At 32.5% G+C, this 27,846-nt stretch overlaps 1 protein-coding gene across 1 annotated transcript in view; it reads right to left on the minus strand.

The window, feature by feature from the left end:
• Window positions 1–18,389: 18,389 nt before the first annotated feature.
• The window catches only part of LOC128187189 (ATP-dependent DNA helicase Q4-like), an 85,734-nt gene continuing 76,277 nt past the window's right edge, over window positions 18,390–27,846 (minus strand). Inside the window, exons 21-22 of the mRNA XM_052857453.1 lie at window positions 24,421–24,568; window positions 18,390–18,764 (exon numbers count right to left, since the gene is read on the minus strand). Coding sequence (XP_052713413.1) covers window positions 18,528–18,764; window positions 24,421–24,568 — 385 coding nt within the window. The 3' untranslated portion in view covers window positions 18,390–18,527. The remainder of the gene's footprint in view (window positions 18,765–24,420; window positions 24,569–27,846) is intronic.

The raw sequence follows: 27,846 nt of genomic DNA on the forward strand, positions 1-27,846 counted from the left end.
AAGTAGATCCAATTGCATCACCCATGCAAGTCTGGTGAGTATATGACAAGTAATTTAGATACAGAACCTTCAACAAAAACCTTCACTAGGTTCGGGCGTTAACGCCGACGGTATAACATTCGCCACCCCCCCCCCCCCCACCTTCGTTTTGGTGAGCTAAAAAGTACTTTTCGAATGTACTTGCAAATTGTAATATCATATGTACCAGTAAACCTTTCGGAAAAAACGGTTAAATAACATTAATGTCTGAAAAGATATCTCAATGCCAGTGTCTCTAAAGAAAAGAAAATCAATGCTCAATTAAAGACACCAAATACAGAGATTGACAAAATCCGTATACGGTATGTTTTGCTTTAGAGATAATGCCTTCCAAATGTTATTGGAGATTTTTTCTAATTGGTTTCAATTCTTTGGGATTTCTAGAGAATGGCCAGAAACTTTTCAGTGCTACAGAAGATCCTAGTAAATGTAGCCTGTTTATAGAATTTTGACAGATATCAGAATATAGAATTAGAATAACCATCGCTATAGAATAAAGACCAGAAATTATTTTTCGATGTCGAAAGTTGGTCCCCAGATATTGTTCGACGAAGATTTAGAAAATTTATTTTTGGCTAAGAAAAGGTGTAATTAACAATATTTAAATTCAGTGTATATTTCCTGTTATGTTTTGCAAGGTTTAATGAAACATTAAAACTTACATATGATAACCAATTTGATGTGTACAAATGGGAAATAATTGTTAAATTATATCTATATTCGTCAACAAAAAAGTGTTTTTTTCTCGAAAAAGTTTCTGGTACTATATTTTTAGTCGTGGAAGCGAACTAAATAACATGTTAATATGGCTGTTCCATGTATGTTTCAACCCCTGACTTAGAGCGTATATAATAGCTTTAAGTGGACGATAAACAAACATTTCATACCAATCAGTGTTAATATAAATGTAAACATTAAATGCTTATTTTGGTTGCATCGGTCCTAACGCGCGGTATTCAATTTGTCTGCACCGTTTGATGTGTTTTAGGACCGACGACATCCAAAAATGAGCATTCCGTGCTTAAATAGCAAACTGTACTTGAAGAATAATGATCCCTAATGATTATCCCTTGTATTTCTAGAGTTGATTTGTACATCAATTACTCTAGACAATCACTCGCAACTGAAATCGTGTGGACCGTGCACTCATAAGATTAATGAATCCGCAACCTGAAATAAATCCTTGATCAAAGTAAGAAATTTTTTACTTTTCTTAACAGCCTGTATAATCTAATATAACAAGATTCATCAGCACTTGAAAAAATCTAAAAGAAACCTTTACTTATATACACATGTATCAGAGATAGATTTGTTTGAATACATCCTCAGTTCATTTATCACCATCATCGCCCTTTTACATCCGGTGGTGGGTAGGGAAACGACATCATCCTCCCTCTTTGTATGTATGGATTACAGTAGGAAAAAAATGCAATTGTGAGTGCATGATTGTAAATGTTACGGATTGAATAAAAGTCATAGATGATTCAGATGAGAAAGAAAACGCCGAAATGAGAAGAAAAAAAAATTCAAATCAACCTAGAATCGAATTCTTACTTCGTAACGTTGTTTATTTTAAAGGGATACACTTGAATATTCCACATGATTAATAACGATAAGGAATAGGAAAACTAAACTAACAAGTGGCCAATAGCCCTTAATGATCAACTGAGTACCATAGCCTATATACAAACTTGTCGAAAAGTCTCAAATATGCATTTATTTAAGTTTCAATCTGAAGTAGAAAAATTATAATACTGGAATGATGACCACCTCCCTGTCTGAAATCCTTCAAAAAGGACTACGAAACCTATAATTTTAGCGAAAAACTTAAAGATCATAATAGAGTGCATGCATGACCTGATAGAGAAAAAGGTGCAAGACTCTGATAGAAAGTACATGTTATTTTCCTATATTTGTTTACTTTCAAGATAGGTTTTATGTGTATATGTTTTCATAGATAAACTAGCCAAGGTTTTATTTAAACAACCTCTAATTCCCGCCTTTCTCACCTCTCATATTCCAGGTTCTGAATACCAGTAACCAACCTTTCTATAAATCACATCACTATTTGGTATTCATACCAAAATCATTTAACATGTATTGTTTATCAGTGATTTGGGTTTGCCAATTATTACTTTACTATTAACAAGTCTGTTTATTTTAAAAAGTTCGAAAACTGTTTTTTGTTTCGAATGATAAAGATACTTGCATAACTCTTTTGATCATACAACCTCTTAATTACATTATATTGAATGATTAATTACTAAATATGAACAAGCAAAGGAAGATAACTCCATCATAAAGAAGCAAGAAAAGATAACTCCATAAACTACCGTAACACTTTCCAAATGCTTTCACAATATCTGAACTTTGATAGACAACACACTCTTTCTCTTTTCTTTTAAATATGTGAATTTACTCATTTCTTTTATTGAAATTCCTAAGTAGAATAAATTATGTATAAGAAATATATACCCCCACCTCTCAGCCATAACCCTTGCTTTACACGTAGGTGACATTAAATATTTTAAATGACAGGTTAATGGTTTTTAATACTAACTATGCAGTCAGTTTCTATTCTGTGTCAGTATGTGTTTTTAAACAACACATGCATTCACAATAAATGCCCAATTGGCCATGTATTAAGAACCCCTACCTTGTATCATGTTTAACCCACCCTAGATTCAAATCCTTACATTGGGAGACATGAGATTTAATATTTTGATTGATGGCTTTATTTTATTTTCTTTTTTTATATGCAGTCAGCTTTTATTCAGTATCAGCAGAAGTTAAGAAGACATGTTTTAAACATTAAATGCATTAACACAGTATGGCTATTTTGCCCCCGCCCTAGAATCAGAACCCCTACCTTGGTAAACATGAAATTTATAATTTAAGTAGAGGACTTCCTGATTAACATAACAATGCCAGTTTTTCTTACGACAAATTCAGTTCTTTACCAATATGTGTGGAAGTAAAGAAGATTTTCTAAGATTTAATGCATTTTTACGATATGACTATATTGGTCTTATTCAAGGGCCTAAACCCAAGTCCCAGGGGGTCATAAAATTCACAAATTAAGTAGGAGACGTCATAAACATCATAACCCTGCATTCAGTTTTTTACAAACATATATGGGAGTACAGAAGAGGATTTTCTAGGATCTAATACATTTCTTACTTTTTGACTATATATTTGCCCAACCCTTGAGCCTGAATCCCTGATCCAGGGGCCATGAATTTCACAGTCCCTTGTGGGTAGAAGTGAAGAAGATTTTTAAAAATTTGCTTTTTTTGTTGCAAATTTGTCCTCGAGGTTGTAGATCCACGAATTTCACAATTTAAATTTCTCTAACCATAGAAATGCTTCACGCCAAAAATGGTAACCATTGGCTTCGTAGTTTTCAAGAAGTAAAAAATGTAAAATTGCTAACGGACGACGCACAATGCACCATGGCGGACAAAGACCAATTGCAATAAGTCACATTATTGACTCATGTGACTTAAAAAAGAGTGTTAACTTCATATATATATATATATATATATATATATATATATATATATATATATATATATATATATATATATATATATATATATATATATATATAAGCCCCCAATAATGACATTAAAGGCTTTTGTTTGGGAGATTTCCGGAAATAAAATGTCTTAGACCGTAACTTAGTCTAATGATGGTACGGTAATCCCCTAAGTATCAAAAGTTTGCTGCAGCATAAAAAACAAAATTCAATGCATTTTCACGTCGCAATAAATCTATCAGCGTGTTTTACTGGATGGATTCGGTTAAAATCAACATAGTAAGTGATAAAGGGGCAAATTTCTTCGGTAATCAATAAAACATTTGTTTTACTTCAGATATTTCTTGGAACCACTTTATATGAAACAATAAAAGCGAATGTAAATTAACTAAAACATGCTACAAGATATTACGTTTGCGGTTTAATTTTGCAACCGCCAAACACTATGAAACCAGAGAAAAGATTTTGATGTTCAAATGAATATCTAGCCAGTTATAAAACAACTTTAAAATATAAATCAGGGTTTGTCTTGTCACGTCATTGCACTGGTTTACTTTGGAGCCACCATTAAACATAAAAAAATTGCGCATATATATCCCAAAGGTATACGTCGCCATTGAACTTTCAGTACTGTTCTCCCAGTTCTGGATAAGGTCTTAGTTAAGCAAAGTGCGTGTCGCCAAATCCTTTTGTGTTTAAATAAATAACTAGATATTATTTAAATGAAATCAACTTGCAATACGGCGGTTTTTCCGAAAGTTTTTTTTTATCTCCTTAACTTTTGCGAAGCCGATTATATGTTATTCGCACATCTCTCTCTCAAAATTACAATTCTTAATACAGTATGCATGTAGTAAACTACTCATTCAGAATTTACAGTTATAATGTACTAATAATTTTTAACCGAGTTTCCAATGAAAATATCCGGTAGTGGAATTTATCCCTAAAGAAAAATTCATTTATACAAGCAACAACAATCTTATCTTTAGTCGTCATCCTTATAAGAATCAGGTTAGCTTTAGCTAAACCATTGGGTATGGCGTCTGCAATTGATATCGGGTTCGGCATCCTTTCTTCATCAACTTCTTCCATGATGCCGGATCATCAGTCAAAATTACAGGTTGTAACATGGCAAGGTTTCTCAGGTCTTTGGTGTAGGCAACTGTTCCCAAAGCCTGCTCAAAGCTTGGGAATAGGTGGTCAACTGCTCCGAGGGTCTATCTAACATAGCCATTAACCCGCTTCAAGCAAAGCGCTATTTACATGTATCCATTATTTCATTCGTTGATTAATTATTGACTAAATTCATCAATTGACAATGATGATTTATATTGATGGACAGATTGATCGATTATGGATTGATTGATACAATAATCCTTTTGCTAATGTTATTGATTTATATTGATTGATTAAACAATTTGATTGATTGATTTATGGAATGATTGAACAATCCTATTGCTGATGTGATTGATTTATATTTATTGATTGAGCAAATGATTGTTGATATGATGATTGATTGATAAAGTGTGCAGCAGTATACCTGCTCACCAATTCGGTGGCAAGTCAGTTGTTAAAATGCATGTTCAATTTCAATAAATAAGTCATGACCAAAAAACGCCAGTTGATGTTAAGCTGTTGTCTTTTATAATTAATTATAAAAAGGTGAAAATGATCGGCTGCCAAAAGGATATCCTTATTATACGGCCAACTCCTCCTACAGATTTCAAGATAGGTTCTTTTGCAGATCAGTTGTGTATATATATATATATATATATATATATATATATATATATATATATATATATATATATATATATATATATATATATATATATATATATATATATATATATATATATATATATATATATATATATATATATATATATCAGAGGTGTGCATATTACTAGGATTTTGATTTCTAATAATTTACGGGGAAAAAAAGCAGCTGTTACCTTTTTCGCCAAAAAAGTTGCATACAGAGTGCCCCCATTTCTCTGGATTTGTAGTGTTTATCAATTCAGGGTTGACAGTTGGATTATGGATACTGTTCACACAAAAGAAAACCCGATTTGCTGTCACATTGATGGCTTTTCTCTTGTCCTATTATATTTTAGTTTAACTTGTTCTCTGTTTGTGTTGGGAACCATTATCAGTGCGTTTTAACTCAAATAAGACACATTGTTTCTTATTATTAATCGGTATAAGGAAGTCTACTTATAATTTGTGAAATAACCTAGACGAGTTTAACAAAAAAAAATTAATCAAAGTACTGAAGTACTGACGGGAGTTGATTTTATCGATTGTTATTTATTTTAAAATCAACGATATGTTAATTTGCGTGGCAAGTAAATTCCAATAAGTAGTTGAATTACGCACATTTTTATAATCTGAATCCTACAGGAATTTCGTGAGAACCCTATATCAATTATGATGTGTAATATTCAAATAATTATTCCATCAAACTCCGAATTAGTAATCGAAATAGTTATGAGAAATTGTATGGATCCAAGCAAAATTGAACTCTACTCTCGTTCAACCAGACTCTCATCTGTATCCGTTAATCTCCGACAAGCAAGAGAGAATCTCTGCTTGTCGGCGATTTACGGAGACAGCCGAGCGTCTGGTTGAACGAGACTATATTGAACTCTGGCGTAGGAATACATGAAATGTACGACTTCAAAAAATATCCGAATTGTTCGTACCATTTAAAATCTGACTTTTTACAAGGTAACTATAAGTGAGTTTTCTTTAAGGACAATGCTTAAGAACTCATTACATCGAATTTATTGATTAGAACTAAATGTTGTCAGCGGTGTTGATTTGTGCTTAGGTCCAAACACTGTTTCACTTTCGGTTTGCCTGAGTAACTGCATAGGAGAGTTGATGAAAATCAACTCCCAAAAATGAGAGAGAGAGAGAGAGAGAGAGAGAGAGCGACTGACTCTTTCTTCCAACCAATGTACTTCTTTGACAAAGAAGCGACAGTCTCAGTCACGTTTGATTCAAAGATATACGCGACATTGTTTCTCTAAATCATGTTCAAATTGATGTTGCTGTAACAGTATACTATAATGGCTTTATTTTACGAGATTTTTTTCCGCTGTTTTTTTTTAGATACTTTTCATGGTATTATCTTTCCTGAAACGACAAGTTGTACAGAATTATGGCTAGTTCAGTGAAAGAAAGCTCGTGAAAAAAATACAAAACAAATGGAAGTGGCGAAAGGGAGAGACGCTATGTCCGGGGTTGATAATGATAAGGAAAGGAGAACTAGTAAGTTGTTAGAACTTGTTTCTGATCCTTTTGAGTAATCAATAAAATATGTTCAAAACAAAACAATGATAATTATCTTGAAATTCTACTAAGGATTGAATCCGATGCAGCTTAAATTGGCACGTACAGCCAACTAAAGAATTCCTTTTTTTTTATATTTGAATTTGTGGTGAATAAAATATCTTTATATTTTAGGTATTTTAATTCCAAACATACACTTGTGTTTTCTATAATGATCATAATTAACCGCGTTTCATGTATATTCAATTTGTTATTTAATATAATTAAGAAATTATATCATGTTTATTTACCTCATCAAAAAAGTATATTCACAGTTATATAGAGTATGAAACCCATAGGTGAAGGAACCTGTGGTTTAACCTTTATATATCTATTAATAAAAAAATGTTTAATTTAAATCAGAAGTGTTACATCGAATATTTCTCTTGAAAATTAAGAGGGATGATTATTAAAATGAATACATGACTTATATAATTGTCCTGATATTATGTACCGTTATATTTGTCAAACTGAAACCCCTGAACAATACAAAAGGAAAGCAAAAAAAAAAAAAGGGCAAAGTTCACCGTAGTAAAAAAAGACTAAATCTTTAAATACATGGTTATATATTAAAATCAAAACATGAACTATTTTAAAATCAAGATTTTAAGCAGAAAAGCAATGATTTGCAAAATATTGGGAAGACGATATTTATATGCTTGATGTTGTTTGTTCCTTGCCCTTGCGACAAAAATTCGATAGGGATTCTTACTCCTTAGTTGACGCCACTGTACTCAGTTTCATTTTTCAGCGAAGGGCTCTAAAAATATTGAGCTGACGATGATCTTTGTCGAACGTAATTTGACCCTTCACCTTGTTACTTAAAGATAATGAGGTCATAATTAAAGTTCTTAGATGGTACTTTTATACCAATTAGTTTTTTGTCTGTCCGGCAAAGTGTTCTACAGATATTGCAGGGACAATACTTGGTCTAACGCTGTTCACGCCTCGAACCTTTATCACATGATTCGAAAATTAAATTACTTCAATTTTAAAAAGAATGCATAGTATTGTAAATCAAGTTATAAAATTCTGAAGACCTTAAAAGTTCTGAGGATAGAAATCTGAGAACAATTCGTCTACGGGCCGGCATACAATTGTACTGACCAAACGAGAGATCATCAACAGCAAAGCAAATAGCCCACTTTTCAAATAGGGTCATGTGTGATACTGGATTAAAGTGCAACCTAAAGAAACGTTAATTTTTATACTAAACATATACATGTATTGCTTCATTCGTGATTTTTTCTGACACCAGAGTGTTGTCACAAATGAGAAGAGATCACAAATTTAACATGTTACTCGGATGAGCAAAGTAACATTTGATTTCTTGTTTTGTGTTTTAATGACTATGTCTTCAATTTTTATCCCTTCAAAACTCGGTCATATTTGTTAAACTATCACCATCTTCTTTAAAACATCCCCCACTGTTACTTAGCTGGCCTACTAAATATACATTAAACTTTAGCCTAGTATAAACATTAATGGTTAACCAAGATGTGAAGTGCATTATAAATAATTGATGTGTAAATAGAGCAACGTCACTGTCATGGAAATTTCAATGCGTAGATTTCAAATAAGATATCTGATCACACTGGTGAGTAAAACATATAATTCATTAAAAAATATGAATGAAACAACAGAACTCAAACTCTCTTTTGTCTCCTGAGTCCTCATCGTTTTCCAGCTCGTTTGCACAGAAGTCGAAATTGTGCTTTCCTCATTAAACTTGTCTGGCGCACATGTCTTCATCGTCTCAGTGTTACTTCAGCACCATTTCTTTTTAACAACTGGGCCAATGTCCACTATACTTGGCATATGTTGGCAAAAGCTGTTCATGTTTAAAACGTCTTGATGATCATGGTCATTCTTAGTTAGCCTCACTGCCTTTTCATCACTTTGTTTATTTTACATAGAGTAACTGTGGTTTCACCAATATTCGTTGAATACCAATTTTCGTGGATTTCGTTGTTTAGTTGATCCACGAAATTAAATGTTCATCGAAGTGCAATTTCTATTAACATTTGGTATTGATATGGTCATTGGCCACGAATTTACCTATTACTGAAACTGTGATTTTCACTTTATCCACGAAAATTGATACCCTTGAATATTAATAAAACCAAAGTAATAAGGTGGAATAACACGCCTGGAAAAATTCATTCTGATTAACAGTAAATTATTTGATAATGAAAGATATTATGGCAAATAAACTGTACATATGTCCAATAAGCATTTTGCATTTTATGGATAAAAAATGAATATCTAAAAAATTCAATTTAGTAACAACAAAAAGCCCCGGCCGGATTCGAACTCAGGATGCACGTATCACAAGTCCGTCATTTTTCCCACTCAGCTGTGGAGTAAGATACATGTTTTCGTCGATAAAATCCTTAAAAAAACGAAATATTCTTTCGATCAGAGGTCAGCCATTCTGTGATGATGTGTTATTCCACCTTAATTTATGCTAGATATTTCTTTCACAACAACATGTAAGAAAATCTCAATCATAACGTACATTCTTGAGAGATTTAAGTTTTGGACCATCAAAAAAAAAAAATGTTTTCAAAAGTGAAAATAGCACGACAATCAAAACTCTGTAATATAAATTAGGTAGATTGCTTTTAAAGTTTCGATCAAAAACAACAAAAACGTCATCCTAAACTCTAGAAAGTCATTGATCGTGATAAACAGTGGCATGGCGTCGTTCTGTAATATAGTTAATGAAGTCCGATTGGGCTTTTATTTACGAAAAATTTTATTTACCTGAAAATGTAATATACATGTAAATGTATTTGATTGTTTTTTTAATGCTGTCAATACTCAAACGTATGAAAGTATCCAATATCTACATGTACTTCGATCAAAATGTAATTATACGATCTTTAACTGAAAATATAGAAGAGATACATTAATTACATTTTAAAAAATTTATTTACTGTCTCTCACTTCATGAGTCGTTTCCATACTTCTACGTCATTATGACTAGGGCAGATTGCAACAACTTGATAATTATACCTCCGCTCCAAGGGTGAAGGGAGTAAACTGTTAACTCTTGTGTGTCTGTCTGTCTGTCCACCCTTCTGTCTGTCCGTAACAAAAAGTTCTGTCGCATTTTTCTCAGCAACTGTTCATTGTAGATGCTTGAAATTTAACACACTATTTGTTTCAGCATGTCATATCGGACGTCAACTTCCTGTTAAATGACTACTTTGCTTTCCTGCATATTTGCGTCAGAGCGGGGGTATTACTAGTGAGCATTGGCTCACAGATATCTTGTTATTTTGTAGAGATGATGCATTTTCTAATTCTCTATTTTGTGCATTGTGTACATATCCAACCATTTGAATGCCAAGAGGATGGTCCGACATTTACAAACGTTAAGAATTTGTCTTCACTGTCCTCTGCGTCAATAATTACAATAATATTACGTCATGACTACAATTCAGTAAATAATTAAATTCGTCACAGGGCATAATTTCACGAAACACGTGCACATTGAATCCTTATGTCCTTATGTTAATGACATTGGGTCAACGATTTCCCATTACCTTGAATCTGGAGCTGGCAGTCATTAGTATCAAACCCAGAGCAACTTACGAAAAAATACAAAGGAGTTCGATGGAACTCCACAAGTCTCGTCACTTACAGTGTATTTCATTGACAGCACAGATAATGCTCATACCACACAAGAATACTAGAAAAGCTAGAAAAACTAGAAAAACATACTTAAAGCATTTAAAAGATTTTATGCATGTCTTTTTGGGTAATAACAAAGGAAGGGCTTGCTTCATTAAAATTAGAAAATAAATTAGTTATATGATCTTACAATACAATGGCGTAGCGTTATAGCCATTTCAAGCCACGGTCCGCAGTCCGTATAGTTTTCTTTTAAAAGGTTAGTATACATCGTGCTCGTATATTGCAACAATGCGGCGATATAGGCAATTTTGCAATGTAAATGCATCACATTTGAAATGAAAGCCAATATTTTGAAAAACTTTACTTATCAAACATGTGAAGTTTGATTATGAAAATACTCGCACATGTATCCACTTTCACCAAAAACCGTTTACTGTCATATACATGTAGTAAAATCTGTAACAGAAAATAGAATGTTTTTTGTTAAAAGAGCTAGATATGAAAGATGCATATTATTACTTAGAATGTTCGTTACTGTCTACAAAATATGTCGGGTTGTTAAAGTCAAAAGAAGTAGTGTAAAGTATTTTGGTGTTTGCTGAGGACCTTTTCGAATAACAATTGTTTTATAATAAATCAGATCCAATATCCCACGGGCCACATCGGTCACCTGGACAGCAGTTCTTGTGGCATTCCATTTCGAAATTTTGTTCAAAATAAAACTCTTTAAGAATATATTCCAAGATTTAGAGGAAAAATTTAAAACATGTTCCCTATATATCTCTGTTTAACTTAAAAACCCTTTTTGGGCCCTATGATTGGTCAAGGGATAACAGTTCAGAATATACACTATTTAAGGATGCTTGAATAGTAATTTCACAAATTGTATCATTATAGTTCTTAAAAAAGATTTTTTAACAATATGATTCACGGTTTGTTATTGTCATTTTTTAATTAAACGATATCCTTTCATGTGGCCAAAGTATTGACCTGGGGTCATGATTTTTTAAATTCAAAATCTACACTATTTGTGGATGCTTGCATAATAATCTCACGAACTGTAGTATTGTAGTTCTTTAAAAGACTTTTAATCATTTTTTCTATATATTTCCATGATAAACTTTGAACCACTCTTGGGGCACCAGTATTAGTCTGGGAGTCATGCTTTTAGGAAATTAGAATCTTCACTGTTTACAAGTTTGCCTTAGGAGTAAATATTGGAATTTCTGGTGTAGAGTTTTTTTTAAGACACGCGCCCTATTTTCACTGTTTCATAATTATCTCCCATTTAAAAAGGGTTTATTTCAAAAGGCTTTATTTCAACAATTTAGAATCCTTTCGCATAAGGATGTTTGTACCAAATTTGATTAAATTTGGCCCAATGGTTCTAGAGAGGAAGTTAAAAATGTCAAAAAGTATACAGAAAGACGGAAGGACAACAGGTGATCAGAAAAGCTCACTTGAACCTTCAGTTTAAGTTAGCTAAAAAGGCGGTATGGCCGCAATGTTGCCCCTAATTTTTGCTATTTGCAGACTTTAGAGATATAGATGGCAATCACATGACGCATATTATCCAATGACGTTGCGACATTTGAGTTTGAGGCAAAACAAGGGTTATTTAAATTCAAACTTATCATTTAGTATAAACAAAATAATTGATATAGCTCTTTATCAACCATTTCCTGGATTCCTTTCAGAAATTACGGATTTGTTTTTCGACATAACAAAACCATTTCATCACACAAATATATGTTGTGCTGCAACGGTATCTTTAACATTAGTCATTGATAATGACCTAATGACCATAATAAGGCAGAATGACATTCATATGGCAATATAATAAAACAAATACGTCTATCTTATCCTTGACAAACAGCATAAAAAACACTCAAAGGCCAGATAAAGCATTAGTCTATAGATCATGATATTTTTTTAAAAACCGATAGCATCCTGACATACCATACAATAATCGCTCTATCATTTTTCTTTGATAAAAAATGCTCGCATTTTAGCAACACCTTCTATCACACACTGAATGGAAATCGAAACTTAACAGAATACATTAGCGCGATCGTGAGATGGCGGGAAATGATATTATTTTCATTAGCTCTTCGTATTAGTATTGAAGAATTATGGACAGCCTTGTGATATCAAAGTGGATGAAAGGACATCATTTTCAAAATGTATAATCATCGTTTCAAAATGTTTAAGGTGTACTATTATAATAATTATTCGTAAAATGCATATGTATAGTTTCTAATATATATATATATATATATATATATATATATATATATATATATATATATATATATATATATATATATATATATATATATATATATATATTAACAGAAAAGACAACGAAGTAAGACACAGTTTTCTTAGTTTGTGGAAAACAGACATCTTGCCTGAAATTAACGCAAGATGATGAATGATTATGAAGAAAAGTTCGGAGATACACAGCTGAGACTTTCGTTTTTTAAAGGGACATGGTCACGATTTTGGTCAAGTTCTATTTTTCTGTTTTATTATTTTCAATGCTTAAGGAATGCAAATTCTAGTGATCAAATGAAATTTGACGGTCAGTCTTGGAGTTATAGGCAAGATACGGGGCTCACAATTCTTTGTCATGTAAACAACTTAAGGTTCGCAACCCGTTTTTGTTTACATAGGTTCAATAGACAAGTAAAAATCTTCAAACTGATTTGTTTTTCTTTTTATTCATTTTAAGCACAAAAAGAGTTCCTAACGTTTAACACACTCTTTTTAGGTCTAAAACTGGAGTTTGAAAAGATGTTTTTTTTCATAAATATTTTTTGTATTAACTAATAAAACGTTTTATGGACATTACTGGACTTGATTTATCAAATATTAATATCATGCATTTATTACTCATAAAAACACCATAAATCATATAGAATAATTAATGGCAAATATCCTTCTTTGAACAACAAAATCATGTTTCGGAAATGATACTTAAACGATACATAAAATAAAATGTGGATGTAGCATTCCTCATTAACTTTTATATCAAAAAAATTAGAAAATGCCAAATATCTATTTGATGAGCCAATAGATATATGTTTCAACAATCTCCAGAATCAAATTTATTTTCCCACGTGTGATGTCGGATAACCGAGGGCAGTTATAGACAAGTAATAGATGAGTTCCAAACAAAGATATCCGAGAAGACCAAATTTAACCAACGATTCATTTATTACCACGGGAATTCTTCAGTGCTAGAGCAGTGAAATTCGTTTGTATCATATTTCCTTTACAGAGCAAATGACACTGTACAAGATAATGATCAAGGGCCAATATTGCATAATGAATCTACTTTGCAGTTCCAAAATAAATACAACCAAAAAAAACCCAGTCATATTACATATGTCTTGAGAGCATATAACATCATTTGTTGATTTTGTGCCTCGCCTGACAGGCAAGATATTGGCTTTTAAAATTCTTATCCCATAGGACGAATATCATATCTACGAAAGAATTGTTTGCAAGATTTATAGAATTTACTTAAGAAATTGATTTATTTCCTATAGGAAATCAGATAGTAATTGGGGGGGGGGGGGGGGGGGGGGTTTCCATACGTTTAAAATTTTGGTTGAAAAATTGATTTTCTGTACATGCTTAAAGGAAAATTACCTGATCAATTTAAACATCGATCTTAAATATTATTATTTCTCATTGAGAACTATTTCCCATATGATAATGTTTTTCTAAATATCCCGTGATAAAAATTTCACACCCCTCCACCTAGAAATGAGTGCAAAAATGCCATCTTGGGTAATGGTGTCTTTATCCGGCACAAAGTTAATGGTATTGCATCCATTCTGTGGCTTTAGGATAAGATTTATTAATTTAAGGCATCTCCCAACATAAGAAAAGATATCACTCCCGCTGGAGACAAACGCTTGATAAACAACGCTGAAATTAAAAAGACGTGACATTTCCCATTAGTAAAGCATTTTTTCAGTTCATGTTATCGTATTTAATAATCAGACGACATTACAAGGCCAGAATGGTGATTTTGTTAACGTCACTGTGCCTACATTGATCAATACTTAGAGGAACCTTTCACATTTCTACACGTTCAAATGACCGAGAAAACTTTATGACTCTCATTAGTATTTGTTTCCAAAAGCCCGAGTATATCTTTATAATCTTTAGAGGATAAAAAACGTTGTTAAAAATAAAACAAGAGGCCCAGGGGCCACATCGCTCCCCTAAGCAACAATAGCCTAAACTTTGATCAAATTAGCGTTACAGTATCAAAATCTTTTGACAAGTACAGTAGATCTTGCTCAATTTTTTTTTAAATCTGCCGATTTTTATCCAGTGGCACATATTTTTATGGTAAATACTAAGTCCCTTTTCTTGTTGAACCTGTAAGAAATTTTTTTTATTCCTATATACCCCCCCCCCCCCACTTTGTAGCCCCACTTTTCACTAGGGAATCATGGTTTGATCAAAGTTTAACCTGCACAACCCGTTCTTTCACACAAGTTACTGCTTTTTGGACTAAAAACTTTTCCAGAATATTTTTAAAGATTTTCTCTATATACTTCTAGGTAAAAATTCATCCCCATTTGTGACCCATCCCTACCCCCGGGGACCATGATTTGAACAAACTTGAATCTACACTACCTGAGTATGCCTCCACACAATTTCTAGCTTTTCTGGCCAAATAGTTTTTGAGAAGAAGATTTTAAAAGATTTTCTTTATATTTCTATGCAAAAATTCACCCCCCCCCCCCAATGTGGCCCCACCCTACCCCCGGGGACCATGATTTGAACACACTTGAATCTACACTATCTGAGGATGCTTTCACTCCAATTTGAGCTCTTCTTGCCTAATAGTTTTTGAGAAGAAGATTTTTAAAGATTTCCTTCATAAATTCCTATGTAAAATTCATCCCCATTAATTTTTGTGACCCTACCCTACCTTCGAGGACCATGACTTGAACAAACTTGAATCAACACTACCTGAGGATGCCTCCAAACAAGTTTAAATTTTTCTGGCCTAATAGTTTTTGAGAAGAAGATTTTTAAGATTTTTTCTATATATTCCTTTGCAAAAATCTCCCCATTGTGCCCCACCCTACCCCTGGGGACCATAATTTGAACAAATTTGAATCTAAACTATCTGAGGATGCTTCCACTTCAATTTGAACTTTTCTGGCGAAAACGAGAAGAAGATTTTTAAAGATTTTCTCTATACATTCTTATCTAAAAATCCACCCCCCCCCCCCATTGTGGCCCCATCCTACTCCCAGGGACCATGATTTGAACAAACTTGAATCTACACTACCTGAGAATGCTTCCATACAAGTTACAGCTTCTCTGGCCTAATAGTTTTTGTGAAAATTTTGAAAAATACCCACTAATTTTCAAGAATTCTAAATTATCTCCCCTTGAAAGAGGGTGTGGCCCTCCTTTGTATAAACTTGAATCCCCTTTATCTAGTGATGCTCTGTGCCAAGTTTGGTTGAAATCTGCCTAGTGGATCTTGAGAAAAAGATTACAATGTGAAAAGTTTATCACAACGACAACGCCACCAACGATCACAGACAACGGACAAATTTTGATTAGAAAAGCTCACTTGAACTTTCAGCTCAGGTGAGCTAAAAATTGACCGATTTACTCCGTAATGGAACATTAAAAATCAAATTACGATGCACACGTTCAATAACAAGACATAAGCTTGAGCCCTCTTCACTTAAAGAGGTTTGTTCCTCTGGTTTTGGGTAGCCATTTCGGGTCACCTCTAGTCTGGAAATTTTGTTTCATATATGAACTCTACTTAAAATACACCATAAAACCGAAAGGAGCACAGACTCCATAATTTTGCTTTGAATTTTGGTTTAGATATATGTGTAGATGTTAAAAAAACCTTTAGAAGAAAGTTAAACTTTTGATCCCGGGATCCAACGTTTTTAACAAAAAATTGTGATCTCTGTATTTTGCTTGTTTTTGATTGAAATACATTAGTTACTATAGTAATTAAGCACTAAATGTATATATAAAATGTGAAAATAAGAATTTTAGAATCAAATCGTTATTCTTAAGGTGGAATAACACATCGTCACAAAATGGCTGACCTCTGATCGAAACGACATTTCGTTTTATTAAAAGGATTTTATCGACGAAAACTGTAACTTACCGCATAGCCGAGTGGATAAAGTGTCAGGCTTGTGATCCGTACATCCCGAATTCGAATCCCGCAGGGACTTTTGTTGTTTCTAACTATTGGATTTTTTAGGTATTAATTTTTTATTCACAATCTGCAAATTTTTTGCTTATTTGACATATGTACACTTTATTTATCGTTATATATTTCATATCAAATAATTTACTGTTAACTTAGGTGACTTTTTCCAGGTGTGTTATTCCACCTTTAAGTGGGGGTAATCTCCAAAAGAGCAACTGACCTTAGTGGGGTGGGGGTTGGGCGTTGGGGTTGGGCTTAGGAGATCAGGTAGAGGAAACGCACAGACTAGAACAAAAACTGAAACATACCAAAGTTACAACATATCAATCTGACATTAAAATGGTCAAAAGAATAGTTCGTCATGGACTTCGTAATGATGTCAATAAATATACGTGTACATAATCATAATTTGCTGCAGATTTCATTATATCTTTTTAAACCTTTAAAGAGAGCAATTACAAAAGTTATATATTCAACAATAGAAGGCCCTTGCTATTTCCAGTCAAATATTTCTATATGAGATGGCAGTTCTTAACACCTTTAGACCAGGTAGACATTTATCTATCTCAATGTGATGTGTTTAAAACCCAGGCCTTGACAAGGGAATAGAAAATATGCCAGCTGGGTAAAATTACCAATGCACATCATTTTGCTTTGAAAACATGGTTAAATGAATGCAAGTGTATTAATAAAACACGACTGATTCAGCTACTGCATAATACATAAACTTCACGAACAAGTTCAGGAAAATAACATAAAAATCAGATGCTAAAAGGTTTAACGTTGTAATCAGAAGTGATTTTACATGAAATTACATAACTGTGACATGATGCGTTCAGCATCAAACCTTTAAAAGTATATGACTTTCACATAGGGAATAAGTTGAGTCTCTGTGTATTCTTTCAGATATGCACTCAAGCTGACTTAACTGAACTGAAGTTGTTTCAATATACATGTGCCTTTATAGCAGTAGAAGTTTACAATTAAGTATGCTTGTCACATTATGGTGGCAAGGGACACCTCCATGTTGTGACGTATTTATTATCGAAAAAAAAAAACCCAATAATATCAAGTGTAATTTTATAGTCTCTTTCCCAAACTTGTTACCTAACAGCTTTGTGTAGGGGTTAGAAGGATCACTACGAATCATGCTGGGGAATTTTAAACTGTTCATTTTGCCCAAAAAATTTAAAACGTGTTTTTGGTTAAATATTGTAAATTTTGAAAATTCTAAACCGGCGAAAGTATCTTAATTATGATGTACTTTAAATTAATAGCGATGGATGTCCCATATTAATTAACTTAACCCTACTCCAACAATTGTATTATTACTGACGATAGTGTAACACATGTATATTGTTCAAATTTCCTTACCATGGTAACATGTAAATTCACTACGACTAAAATCTATACTGATTAAAAAATGTGCACTCAATTGATAAAGCCTGTTTACCGTTTTTCAACTCTACTGTTCCAAATCTCTCTCTCCTCTCTCTCTCTCTCATCATTATCATCATCAAAGGAGGTTGAAATGACACCCCCCCCCCCCCCCCCCCCAAAAGAAAAAAAAAAGATGTCATTTAGGTTGGAATGGCAATGACAAAAACCAAGTTAAGTTAAATTCATGGATTGTTATTAAATATTTATTTTTATTAAGCAAGGAAATCAAAACCACAGCAGAAAATGTCTTACATTTTGCGTGCAAAAACGGAGGTCAAATACAAATCAAATTTCTGGGGAACCTTTCATTCACCTTAGTTTGATAATTTCTTGCACAGCAAGTTTGACAAGAAAGTTGAAGTCAAGGTTCATATTGCTTCTCCAGAACCTCCTAGCACGTCCCCATGTTTGAGCGGGGAAACATGGACTGCTGATGCCGTGGAAAATGCGTGCTATGGCCCTGCCATTAAATCTGTGTTCATGGCCATGGAGACTTATTAGCTGCCGAATGTCTGCAATGGCTTGAGAAACCTCTTGCGGTGAAGGCTGAAATGAAATGAAGACAAAAGACGGATCAGTTTAAATGCCGGAGAGTAATGGTTTAAAGTAAACTGATACAAAACTAGGGCCTGCTGTGAACCAAGGACGCTGAATTGTCTGGTTCTTTGAAAAATTGTCATCTAAATTCAGAAAGATCTTGCATTTGCAATTGCCATTTTGCCGGCAAATTGCTGTAATTTCCTGATAGTTAATAAAAGCAACAGCAATAAGTGTTTTTCTGCATGCCTGCATTGATAACTTTTTTCGTTATCTTAAAACAAAGGCTTTAAAATACAACAACATAATCGGAATTCTGTTCAACACCACACAGTAATTAGGATTCATGGCAGAAATTCAAATCTAAAGCAAAAATGATAATATTGCTGAATTCACATCATATCAAACAGTTTTTGTTAAAATACATTATTTATTTAAAAAATTGTAATGCTAAAGAAGTGAATAGAGTTGAGCAATACTAGTATCCACTGGTGTATCGTTACCATAGTCATGTCTGAAAATCGTTTTCTCTATTGAAAACTTATTGAATTGTCAGGACTTCAAAAGTAGATTTTAAAGGGGGAAAATAACTTTCAAAAGAAAGAGTTTCTGAGGTTTAATGTTCATTTCATGAACAGTTATTATTTTACTATATTGCTCTTCTGGTTATGATATTAACCGTTGGTTTTCGAATTTACCAGTACCAAACCAATTCTCCTGTATAGAAGATTAAAATATTCAACAGAAGACTGCATTTTCTAGAGATATGGCCCTCACTTTCACTTCAATATATATTGAAAAAATATTTAGTCAGAATAAGTTGTCAATTTATTAAAAGTTTTAGAATCAAAACATTTGGTAGTAATAAAAATAAGAAGTACTTAAGTAATAATTGTTTGGAATATATTTTTTTTAAAAGTCAATTTAATGAACAAACATGAACAATGAACAAACATTGGCTTTGAGCAGTTCTTTTGGGGGTTAAATTGGATGTTGGTGCCTTGTGTGACAACCGCCTGCATTCAGTAATTCGAGACATTTGCAACGCATAGAAGATACCTATCGTCTAATTTATGTACCACAGGACATTATTCCATTCCACTTCTAGGATGTCGCCAGTGGCAAGAGATTCTGTGGCTGGGTTTTACGCATCCTTACTCTCCTAACTCATCCTGAACATGTTCAATCGGCGAGAAATCAGAAGATTTTGAGGGCCTGTCTATAATATCCTTTTAATTTTGATTCAGGAAAACGCTTGTTGTTTTGCCGTGTGCTTGAATGTTAAACCAGGACCACTGGTGCCTAGGTATGGTAGTACAACTGGGGAGAGAATTTATCTCTGCATCTTCGGGCTGTCAGGGTACCGTTCACTACAACAAATCTTGTGCGGTTCCTCTACAATTTCTCCCCAAAAGTATAACACTATTTTCCCTAAATCTACTTCTGTCACACAGCAACCAGCAAAACGTTCTCAATGTCTCCTCCAAATACGGGTTCTTCCGTCAGCAAATTTTAAACTAAAGCGAGACTCATCACTAAAGAGTACCCTTGTGCTGATCTGTTAGTTCTTTCCTTTGTATTGTATCATGCTTTCAAACTGCAATGCTTCAGTCGGTTTCGCACTGTCTGAAGACTAATCCTTCCTCCTAAAGCACTTCAACAGTATCTAGCGCAGTTAAAAATCTGTTTCGCAGGTGGAGCAAACAGATTAAATGGTCTTCTTAGGGGCGGTTACTCTAGGTCTTCGGGGCTGCGGGGCTGGTCTGCAGTAGATCCAGCGGTTTGGAAACGTCTTCAGAATAGGTTAATGGTCTTCTGAGTTGTTCTGACCGTCTCTGCAACAGCGTTTTGGGACATGCCCGCTTGGAGGATCTCTATGAAACGTTCACGCTTACTTTAAATATTCGGGCAATAAAAAAAATCGTTGAAATTTTACCAAATTTCAGATTTTCTTTCAAAACTAAAGACCAGGATTTTCTTTGTCAAGAATTGCAGGAGTACATGAAGTCAGTCTTTCTGGAGCATGGGCTTCTACCCATTGTACTCATTGACTGATAAAAAATGTTACACTTCTTGAATAATCATGATTATTTTATCACAATAGACTCTAGCTTATACAGGACATTTTTTTGAAAGTTCTTTTTTTTTATCAAAATAAAAAAAATGTTTAAGTATATACTTCTTTTTCTGTTCAGTATATAGAAATAAATGAGACAGGATTTACTGTCATTTCATCATGAACAATTTCTCCTATGTACTTGACAGCTGGAACTGAATCTTTTCTTTACACAAGCTTAATAAATACTGGGGTTTTTTTCCTTTTAAATATTCATACCTCCTTTTTCACCTCAAAAGGCTGGTCACATGAAAATACAGGTTTAAAAAGAGGCGCATTTTATTGGTTACCTGAGTAGCTATTTTTTTTTTAGGTCAATAAGATCGTTTAGCTACATGAAAAGTACATTTTCAACCAGCCCAAAGGGTGACATGAATATTCTAATTTGAAAATAAATTATTGCAAAGATCGAAAAAAAGACCAATAATTGTTTTATGATATGGTTCAGTGACAATCTGAAACAGCCATGTTATCAAGTGAAGAAAAAACTCGTCATATTACATGTAACTTAGGTTAATGGGGCATGGTCACGATTTTGGTCCAATTCCATTTTTCTGTGTTTATTATTTACAATGATTAGGAAATGCATTTTAATGATCAAATGAAATTTGAGAGTCAGTCGTAGAGTTATAAGCAAGATACAGGGCTCACAAATCTTTGTCACATAAACAAGGCTCGTGCCCTGTTTTTGTTTACATAGGTTCAATATGCCTGTAAAAAATCTTTTTTAAGCTGATTTCTCTATCTTCTAATTCGTTTTAAGCATAGATAGATAATTTCTAACGTGCAACACATTTATTTTAGGTCAAAAACTGGAATTTTCACTTTAACATTCAAAATGTGTACCTGTTAAAAATGCCTTACTAAAGCATTGTAAACATTAAAATCGAAAAGATAATTTTTTACCAAAATCGTGACCATGTCGCTTTAAGTCATACATGTAGCAGAACAAATTTTCATTAGACAACAAAAATGATAACCAATCATAGCATTTTGGAAATCTTGATCTTTTTTGTCCAAAATGGAAAAATCAAATGTTATATTCACCTCTTTGGTCAGGTGCAGGTGAATATTATAATAACCTTTATTTTTTCTAGAATGTTGGATTTGAGCCAATCAGAGCTAAATCAAATAACCAATTATATAACATCGGACATCTACCATTCAAACTACCATACGTATATAATATGATAAAAGATATTAAATTTTGTTTACTAAGAATTCATAAATTGTTATATTCAGAAGTAAAATCTCACTATTTAAGTACAGTGCTTAAATATTCCTCTGCAGATGCACAAATTAGGACCAGTTATAAGTTTGATGAGACCTGCTCCAAAAAATGAAACCAGATACCGCCTCTGGTGCAGAAAGTATAACATTACCTATCCATAACTTGGTGATCTTAAAATTATTTAGTCCTAAGGAAGAAATTCTTGGATTGTTAGGATAAAGAGTATCCTAGATTAGGTCTACATTGTATACACTTTTAACTTTTCATAGTTTACAACAGAAATGACTATGTTTAATTAAATAATAGATTATGTAGGAATAATAAAAGCAAATACATACCTGCATCAGAGGGTTATAAATCAAAATCAATGAAAAATGTACATTTAAATGTAGACAATTTGCTTAAAACTGGCTTGGGATAGGTGACCCCTTTCATTTGATACATGCATACTAGTAACTCTTGCTTTTCTTCGCAATTTACAGTTTAGCATGTCAATTTTTTGCCTCTTTCAGCAAATTTTATATTATTTATTGATGTGTCTTAAAAATTAAATGTTGCATTATTGATAATCAAACGTTTTAAGAACTTTCAATGTTTGACTGCTTTGTCTTGAGGAAACAAACAAGCTTAAATGTTACCTTGGCTTGATTAAAGGATTTTAACACAAAACTGATTAGATTGAGGTGTGAATCTGTTGAGCAGCAGTAATACCTATCATCTTCACAATTAAGAGGATCAAATGTCCAGTGGATGTAAATATTGAGTCATCAACCTCTCCAGCAGGTAATACAATTCCAAAACAAAGCCTATTTTAATCAAGTTTGCCCATTATCAGTTGCCTCTTCATTGATATAACCTTCTAATGGACACCTGATACCCTGTTTATCTTCTTTCTCACAAAAAAAGTGATTCTTATGAAAAGAGCATATGCTAATCCTTGTTTTGAGAGTTTTGACCTTGAATTTTATCATTAACAAAAAATCTTTTTTCCATTGATAATCTAATGTATTAAAGCCAATTTAAATGGTTTATCAAAATGGACAGACAGTGTGCATAATCAATCTGTGAAAAAATTAAATCATTGTTTTTCCTCTCAAACTTTGAATACATTACAGTTATCTTTATATTCTTTTACACATTTCTCCACAATGAAAAAGACAAAAAGTCAATGTACATGTACCTCTTATCATCCAGAAAACTGAGGCCCTAAATACACAACTAATGTATACTACATAAGCTTAATTTAAGGTTCCTTGACATACCAAAAATTTATTTGATGTACCAATAAAGAATCTTTATGATAATTTTTTAAAACAGACACCAATATCAGCTTTCAATTATTACATGAATTTTTTGTATTTATTTCAGTGATTTGGGAAAAATTGTCTGGACTGCAAACAGGAGTATTTCAGAGCTTAAACTTTGTCTCAATTGATGTGTAACATGATTAAAATAAACACATGCCAAAAATGGTTTTGTCAAGTTTTTTATTAATTTTTAATTTTTGAAAATTAAAATTGTCATTCTCTAAACCTATTAAATCTATGGACACAATCTAAAGAATAACAAATATTCACATGAAGCGCTAATCAAAAATTAATATTTTACAGAGAAATTTAAACGAAAATGCACAATTTGAGAAAAATTTGCAATTTATCAAATCTGAACTGATTTCGATTGAAAAATACTGATCCCGATCAGAATGTGTTAAAATTGAAATTTTACAAAAACACTGCATTTCATTAGGAGTAATTAATATGCATTATAGGGTCAATAAATCAACAGACAATTTTTCAGCTAAACAACCTAAGAATTTTTGCAAAATTGTGAAATGTTCCAAATTTATATGATTTTGTTCAGGATCAGTTCAATTACAATCTAATTTTAAGTATCAAATTTTTCTTGAATTTCACTATTTCATTCCAATTTCTTGATGAAATTTGATTGCATAGCATTTGTTTAATGCGAGTGACAGTGAATTTGTAGTTTTTTTATTCATAAGTTTCAAAAGTCTACAATTCTTGACTTTCGTTTTCATTAATATTTTTTTTTAATTATGAAAAATTTATTTGGCTGTCATTGATACATGTATGTATTTATACATAATGGTATCATGCATTAATTGATACCAAATTTTTGCACTAAATTATCCTGTTTGCAGCTGAAACGATGTTTCCAGTTTTTATTAAAAAGTAAAAAAAAAAATTCATTTAAAGTAATTGAAGGCCGATTTCGGTCTGATTTATTTACATTCCTTTTTCAAAAACTAAATGTTCCATCAAATAATGCACTGGTGTGTCGAGCCAGAAGAATTATACCTGTTTTTCATCTTGGCCTTCTTCTCTCTGTTTGAACTCAGTCAGAATCTCTTGTTTTTCGAAGTAATCATCAATGATTTTTTTCAATTTATCATTTTTCTTTTCATCTAAGGTGTCTGCACACATCCAAAAGTTCTTGTGTGATACACTAAATGGAAAAATAGAACAATTTTATGGATGAAACATATTCTGGGGACCTATGCATTTTATTTAATATAGAAGCTTAGGGTTGTTTAGAAATTAATTAGACACTACAATTAACTATCTGTTCAAATTGACAGTTTTTGTGAAATTTGGGATACATTAACACTTCTCCAAGTAATATATAAATTAACATATATAGTTTCAGTGGAAAATAAAAACTCTGACTTTATTTAAAGGCATTCAATTGCATTTTGCCTGCTACAATTAGGAAAATCCAAAATATTCTAACTCCAAAATTAGCCTGGTAATATACCCTAGCTGAATTGTTTGGCATAAAAATGTTTAGATGCAAATAAGGAAATTTTTCAGGGAAATTTATCAAAAACTGAGAAACATCTCTATTTTGTACCTTTAGAGGGAATTTAAAAATTATTGAAAGTTTTGTTTAAATTGATACAACAAACCTCAGAGCTTTGTATCTCTGATTACCTATGTTTAGCATCTAAGGAAGGGAGAGGTTATCTTATCTAATCACTATCATTATTATTAAAGCTAATTGTAAAAGGCAATGTAGCATTAAATCAGTCAAATTACTAGATTTTGTAAAGTTAAATGATACATGTGTTTGTTTATCATGATTATTGCCATAATTAATCTCTGTACATTACATCTCACTGAGATTAGGCACCACCTTTATGAGACCACCTTTAATTATCATATGCTATGAAAATCATAGTTAATGATCTTTGTAAAAATATTGTACAATGAAGTGTGGTAAAACACAATATCCTATAATATCATATGATACAATATTGCATCATATTGTATGTAAATGTCATACTGTATTATTAGCATGATACAATGTTTATTGATAAAATATCCTACACAATATTGGTCGAAACCTTCATCGGCCTATTTAGAAAAATCACAAACTGCACAAAATAATTCTGATGATGTCAGACTCAAATTTTACTTACTTTTTACAATCACTTCATCAATTTGTTAAAAAAAAATGTACATATAAACAATTAAATGCTTTCTTCGACAGTTCATGCAGGCAATGAAGGTAGGAATCAGTGCTGAAAAAAATTTACAACCCATTTTTTCTGCAATGTCCCCACTTTCACATCCTGTATGAATCACCACAGAAAACAATTTATTGCTTAAATAATACAATATAATATTCATATAATAGTGTTGTGTAGTGCATGTACTATGCCTTAATAGTAGTCAGGGTTTGATACATAGTGCACAAGCCTGGCTCTTGCACTATGAATCAAGACGCTGACTACTATTTAGGCATGGTACATGCACAAAAATATTGTTATTAATATGCTGACTGTTACATAATGATGTTCCTTCTTAAGTAGCTGTGACATTTGAATGTTGTCTAGTCACTAAAAATAATCATACGAAAAGCAAGCACTTGCTCTTCCAAATGATCAATTTTAAATGATCAATTGACGTGATTGATCGTTTAATTAACAAGTTGCTGTACAATCACAAAAATTCAAGTAACTTTTATGTTCTTTCCAAGAAATGAGACATGATCGACCTAACTGAGAAAAATTTGAATTGTTTAGCAGAAAAAAACTCCCAATTTTTTTGTGTGTTTTCTTTATCAAGTCAGGCCATTAAAAAAAAGGATTTTCATGATTTTCATGTACAATTTCTTTAAAAAAAAAAAGTTAATCAATTTGTTCTAAAGTTTATTAGATACTTTCACTTTAAATCCCCATCAATAATGAGGCATTTTTTAAAGATTATCGTTTTTAATTTCTTGATGTCAATTTTATGCATCTATAATATGTCTACAATCACAAAGGACTATATATGATATGGGCCCAAAATGGCCCCCTAAAATGAATATCATTATTTTACTGTTATTCTTTGTTTTCTTTGTACAGATATATATGTGATGTTTTTACTTAATGTTCATTTTGATTCAATTGCCCACAGTTTAGAAATACAGTGGGGCCTCAGATATCCGGACGCCAGATAACCGGACGCTTCAGTTTACGGACGATTTTATTTAGGAACAGATTTTTCAGACGTTATTTTGTCTCATTTATCCGGAATTCCGCGTTCCGGATCCGGACGGTCTGTTTTTACCACAAAACCCTGATATACTACTAATCTTGCTTCATTTAACCGGACAGTAAAATTTGATGATACCCTACTCAGTACAAAAGATTACCCCTGTCAATTAAGTTTCACACCTTTTTTACTTGCTAGACCCTCATGAGTAGCTTGTATAAATACACTGACTTCCCAAATCACTTTCAAAAATTGGAAAATTGCGAACAACAGTGTATCACACACATATCACACTTAGACATAAAAAATTTAGCTAAATTCAGTTATCATTCGGTTAATATTTCATGACAAAATAATCAAATAAAGCAAAATTCTTTATCTCTTAAAAACGTTCTTATCAACAGACAACTCGATCTAGCATGTGTTGCTCTATGGTATGAAAGGCAAAAAAACCTAGTATCAACACTGGGAGCCATTGTATACAGATACATTATCATTCATGACAACAATAGACACATTTCAGATATCCGGACGCTTCACCTATCCGGACGATTGAACTTGGGAACGAAAGCGTCCGGATAACTGAGGCTCCACTGTATATGGCATTGTAAAGACAACCTTTTCCTGCCATTTTTGCATTTTTAGCTTAAAAAAGCTTGTTTTCAATCAGTTTTTCTTCCAGGAAACATAGAGCGCATGCTTGAACCAACATAATATTTTAATTAGAGATGTATCTAGCTAAGTCTAAAAAGTGACAAAAAATTTGTCCTTGTTCAAGCATGTGCTCTTCATTTCCCATTCGTAAAAAGATGAGAAAAATGTCAATTTTTGACTGATTTTGATTGAATTATAGAGATAGCATCACTTCTGATGTCATATACTGGAAGTGAGTGCAAATAAATCAAACAAATATGTGAAAAATATATTTTATATCAACTCTTAAATGATAACATAACATTTTATTGTACCCGAAACACTAAAAAAAATGGCGAATTATGGGGGCCAAATTTAACTCTTATCATATATAGTTCTTTCCAATGCAAACATTAGGGGAAATATTCACCGAGTGTAAATATGATCAGGTAGTTTCTGCTGATTCAAGAAACTATTTTAAGGTGAAGTGAGCCACTGATTAATCTAATGGGAATAGTTAAAAATGACCAGAATTGACATACTATTTTAATGTTGTTATCTGACATGATGGCTTTACAAATTTCCTAAAAAAAAAAAATCATAAGGTTAAAT

Source organism: Crassostrea angulata, chromosome 6, assembly GCF_025612915.1.
Source record: "Crassostrea angulata isolate pt1a10 chromosome 6, ASM2561291v2, whole genome shotgun sequence".
In the NCBI taxonomy this organism is placed as follows: domain Eukaryota; kingdom Metazoa; phylum Mollusca; class Bivalvia; order Ostreida; family Ostreidae; genus Magallana; species Magallana angulata.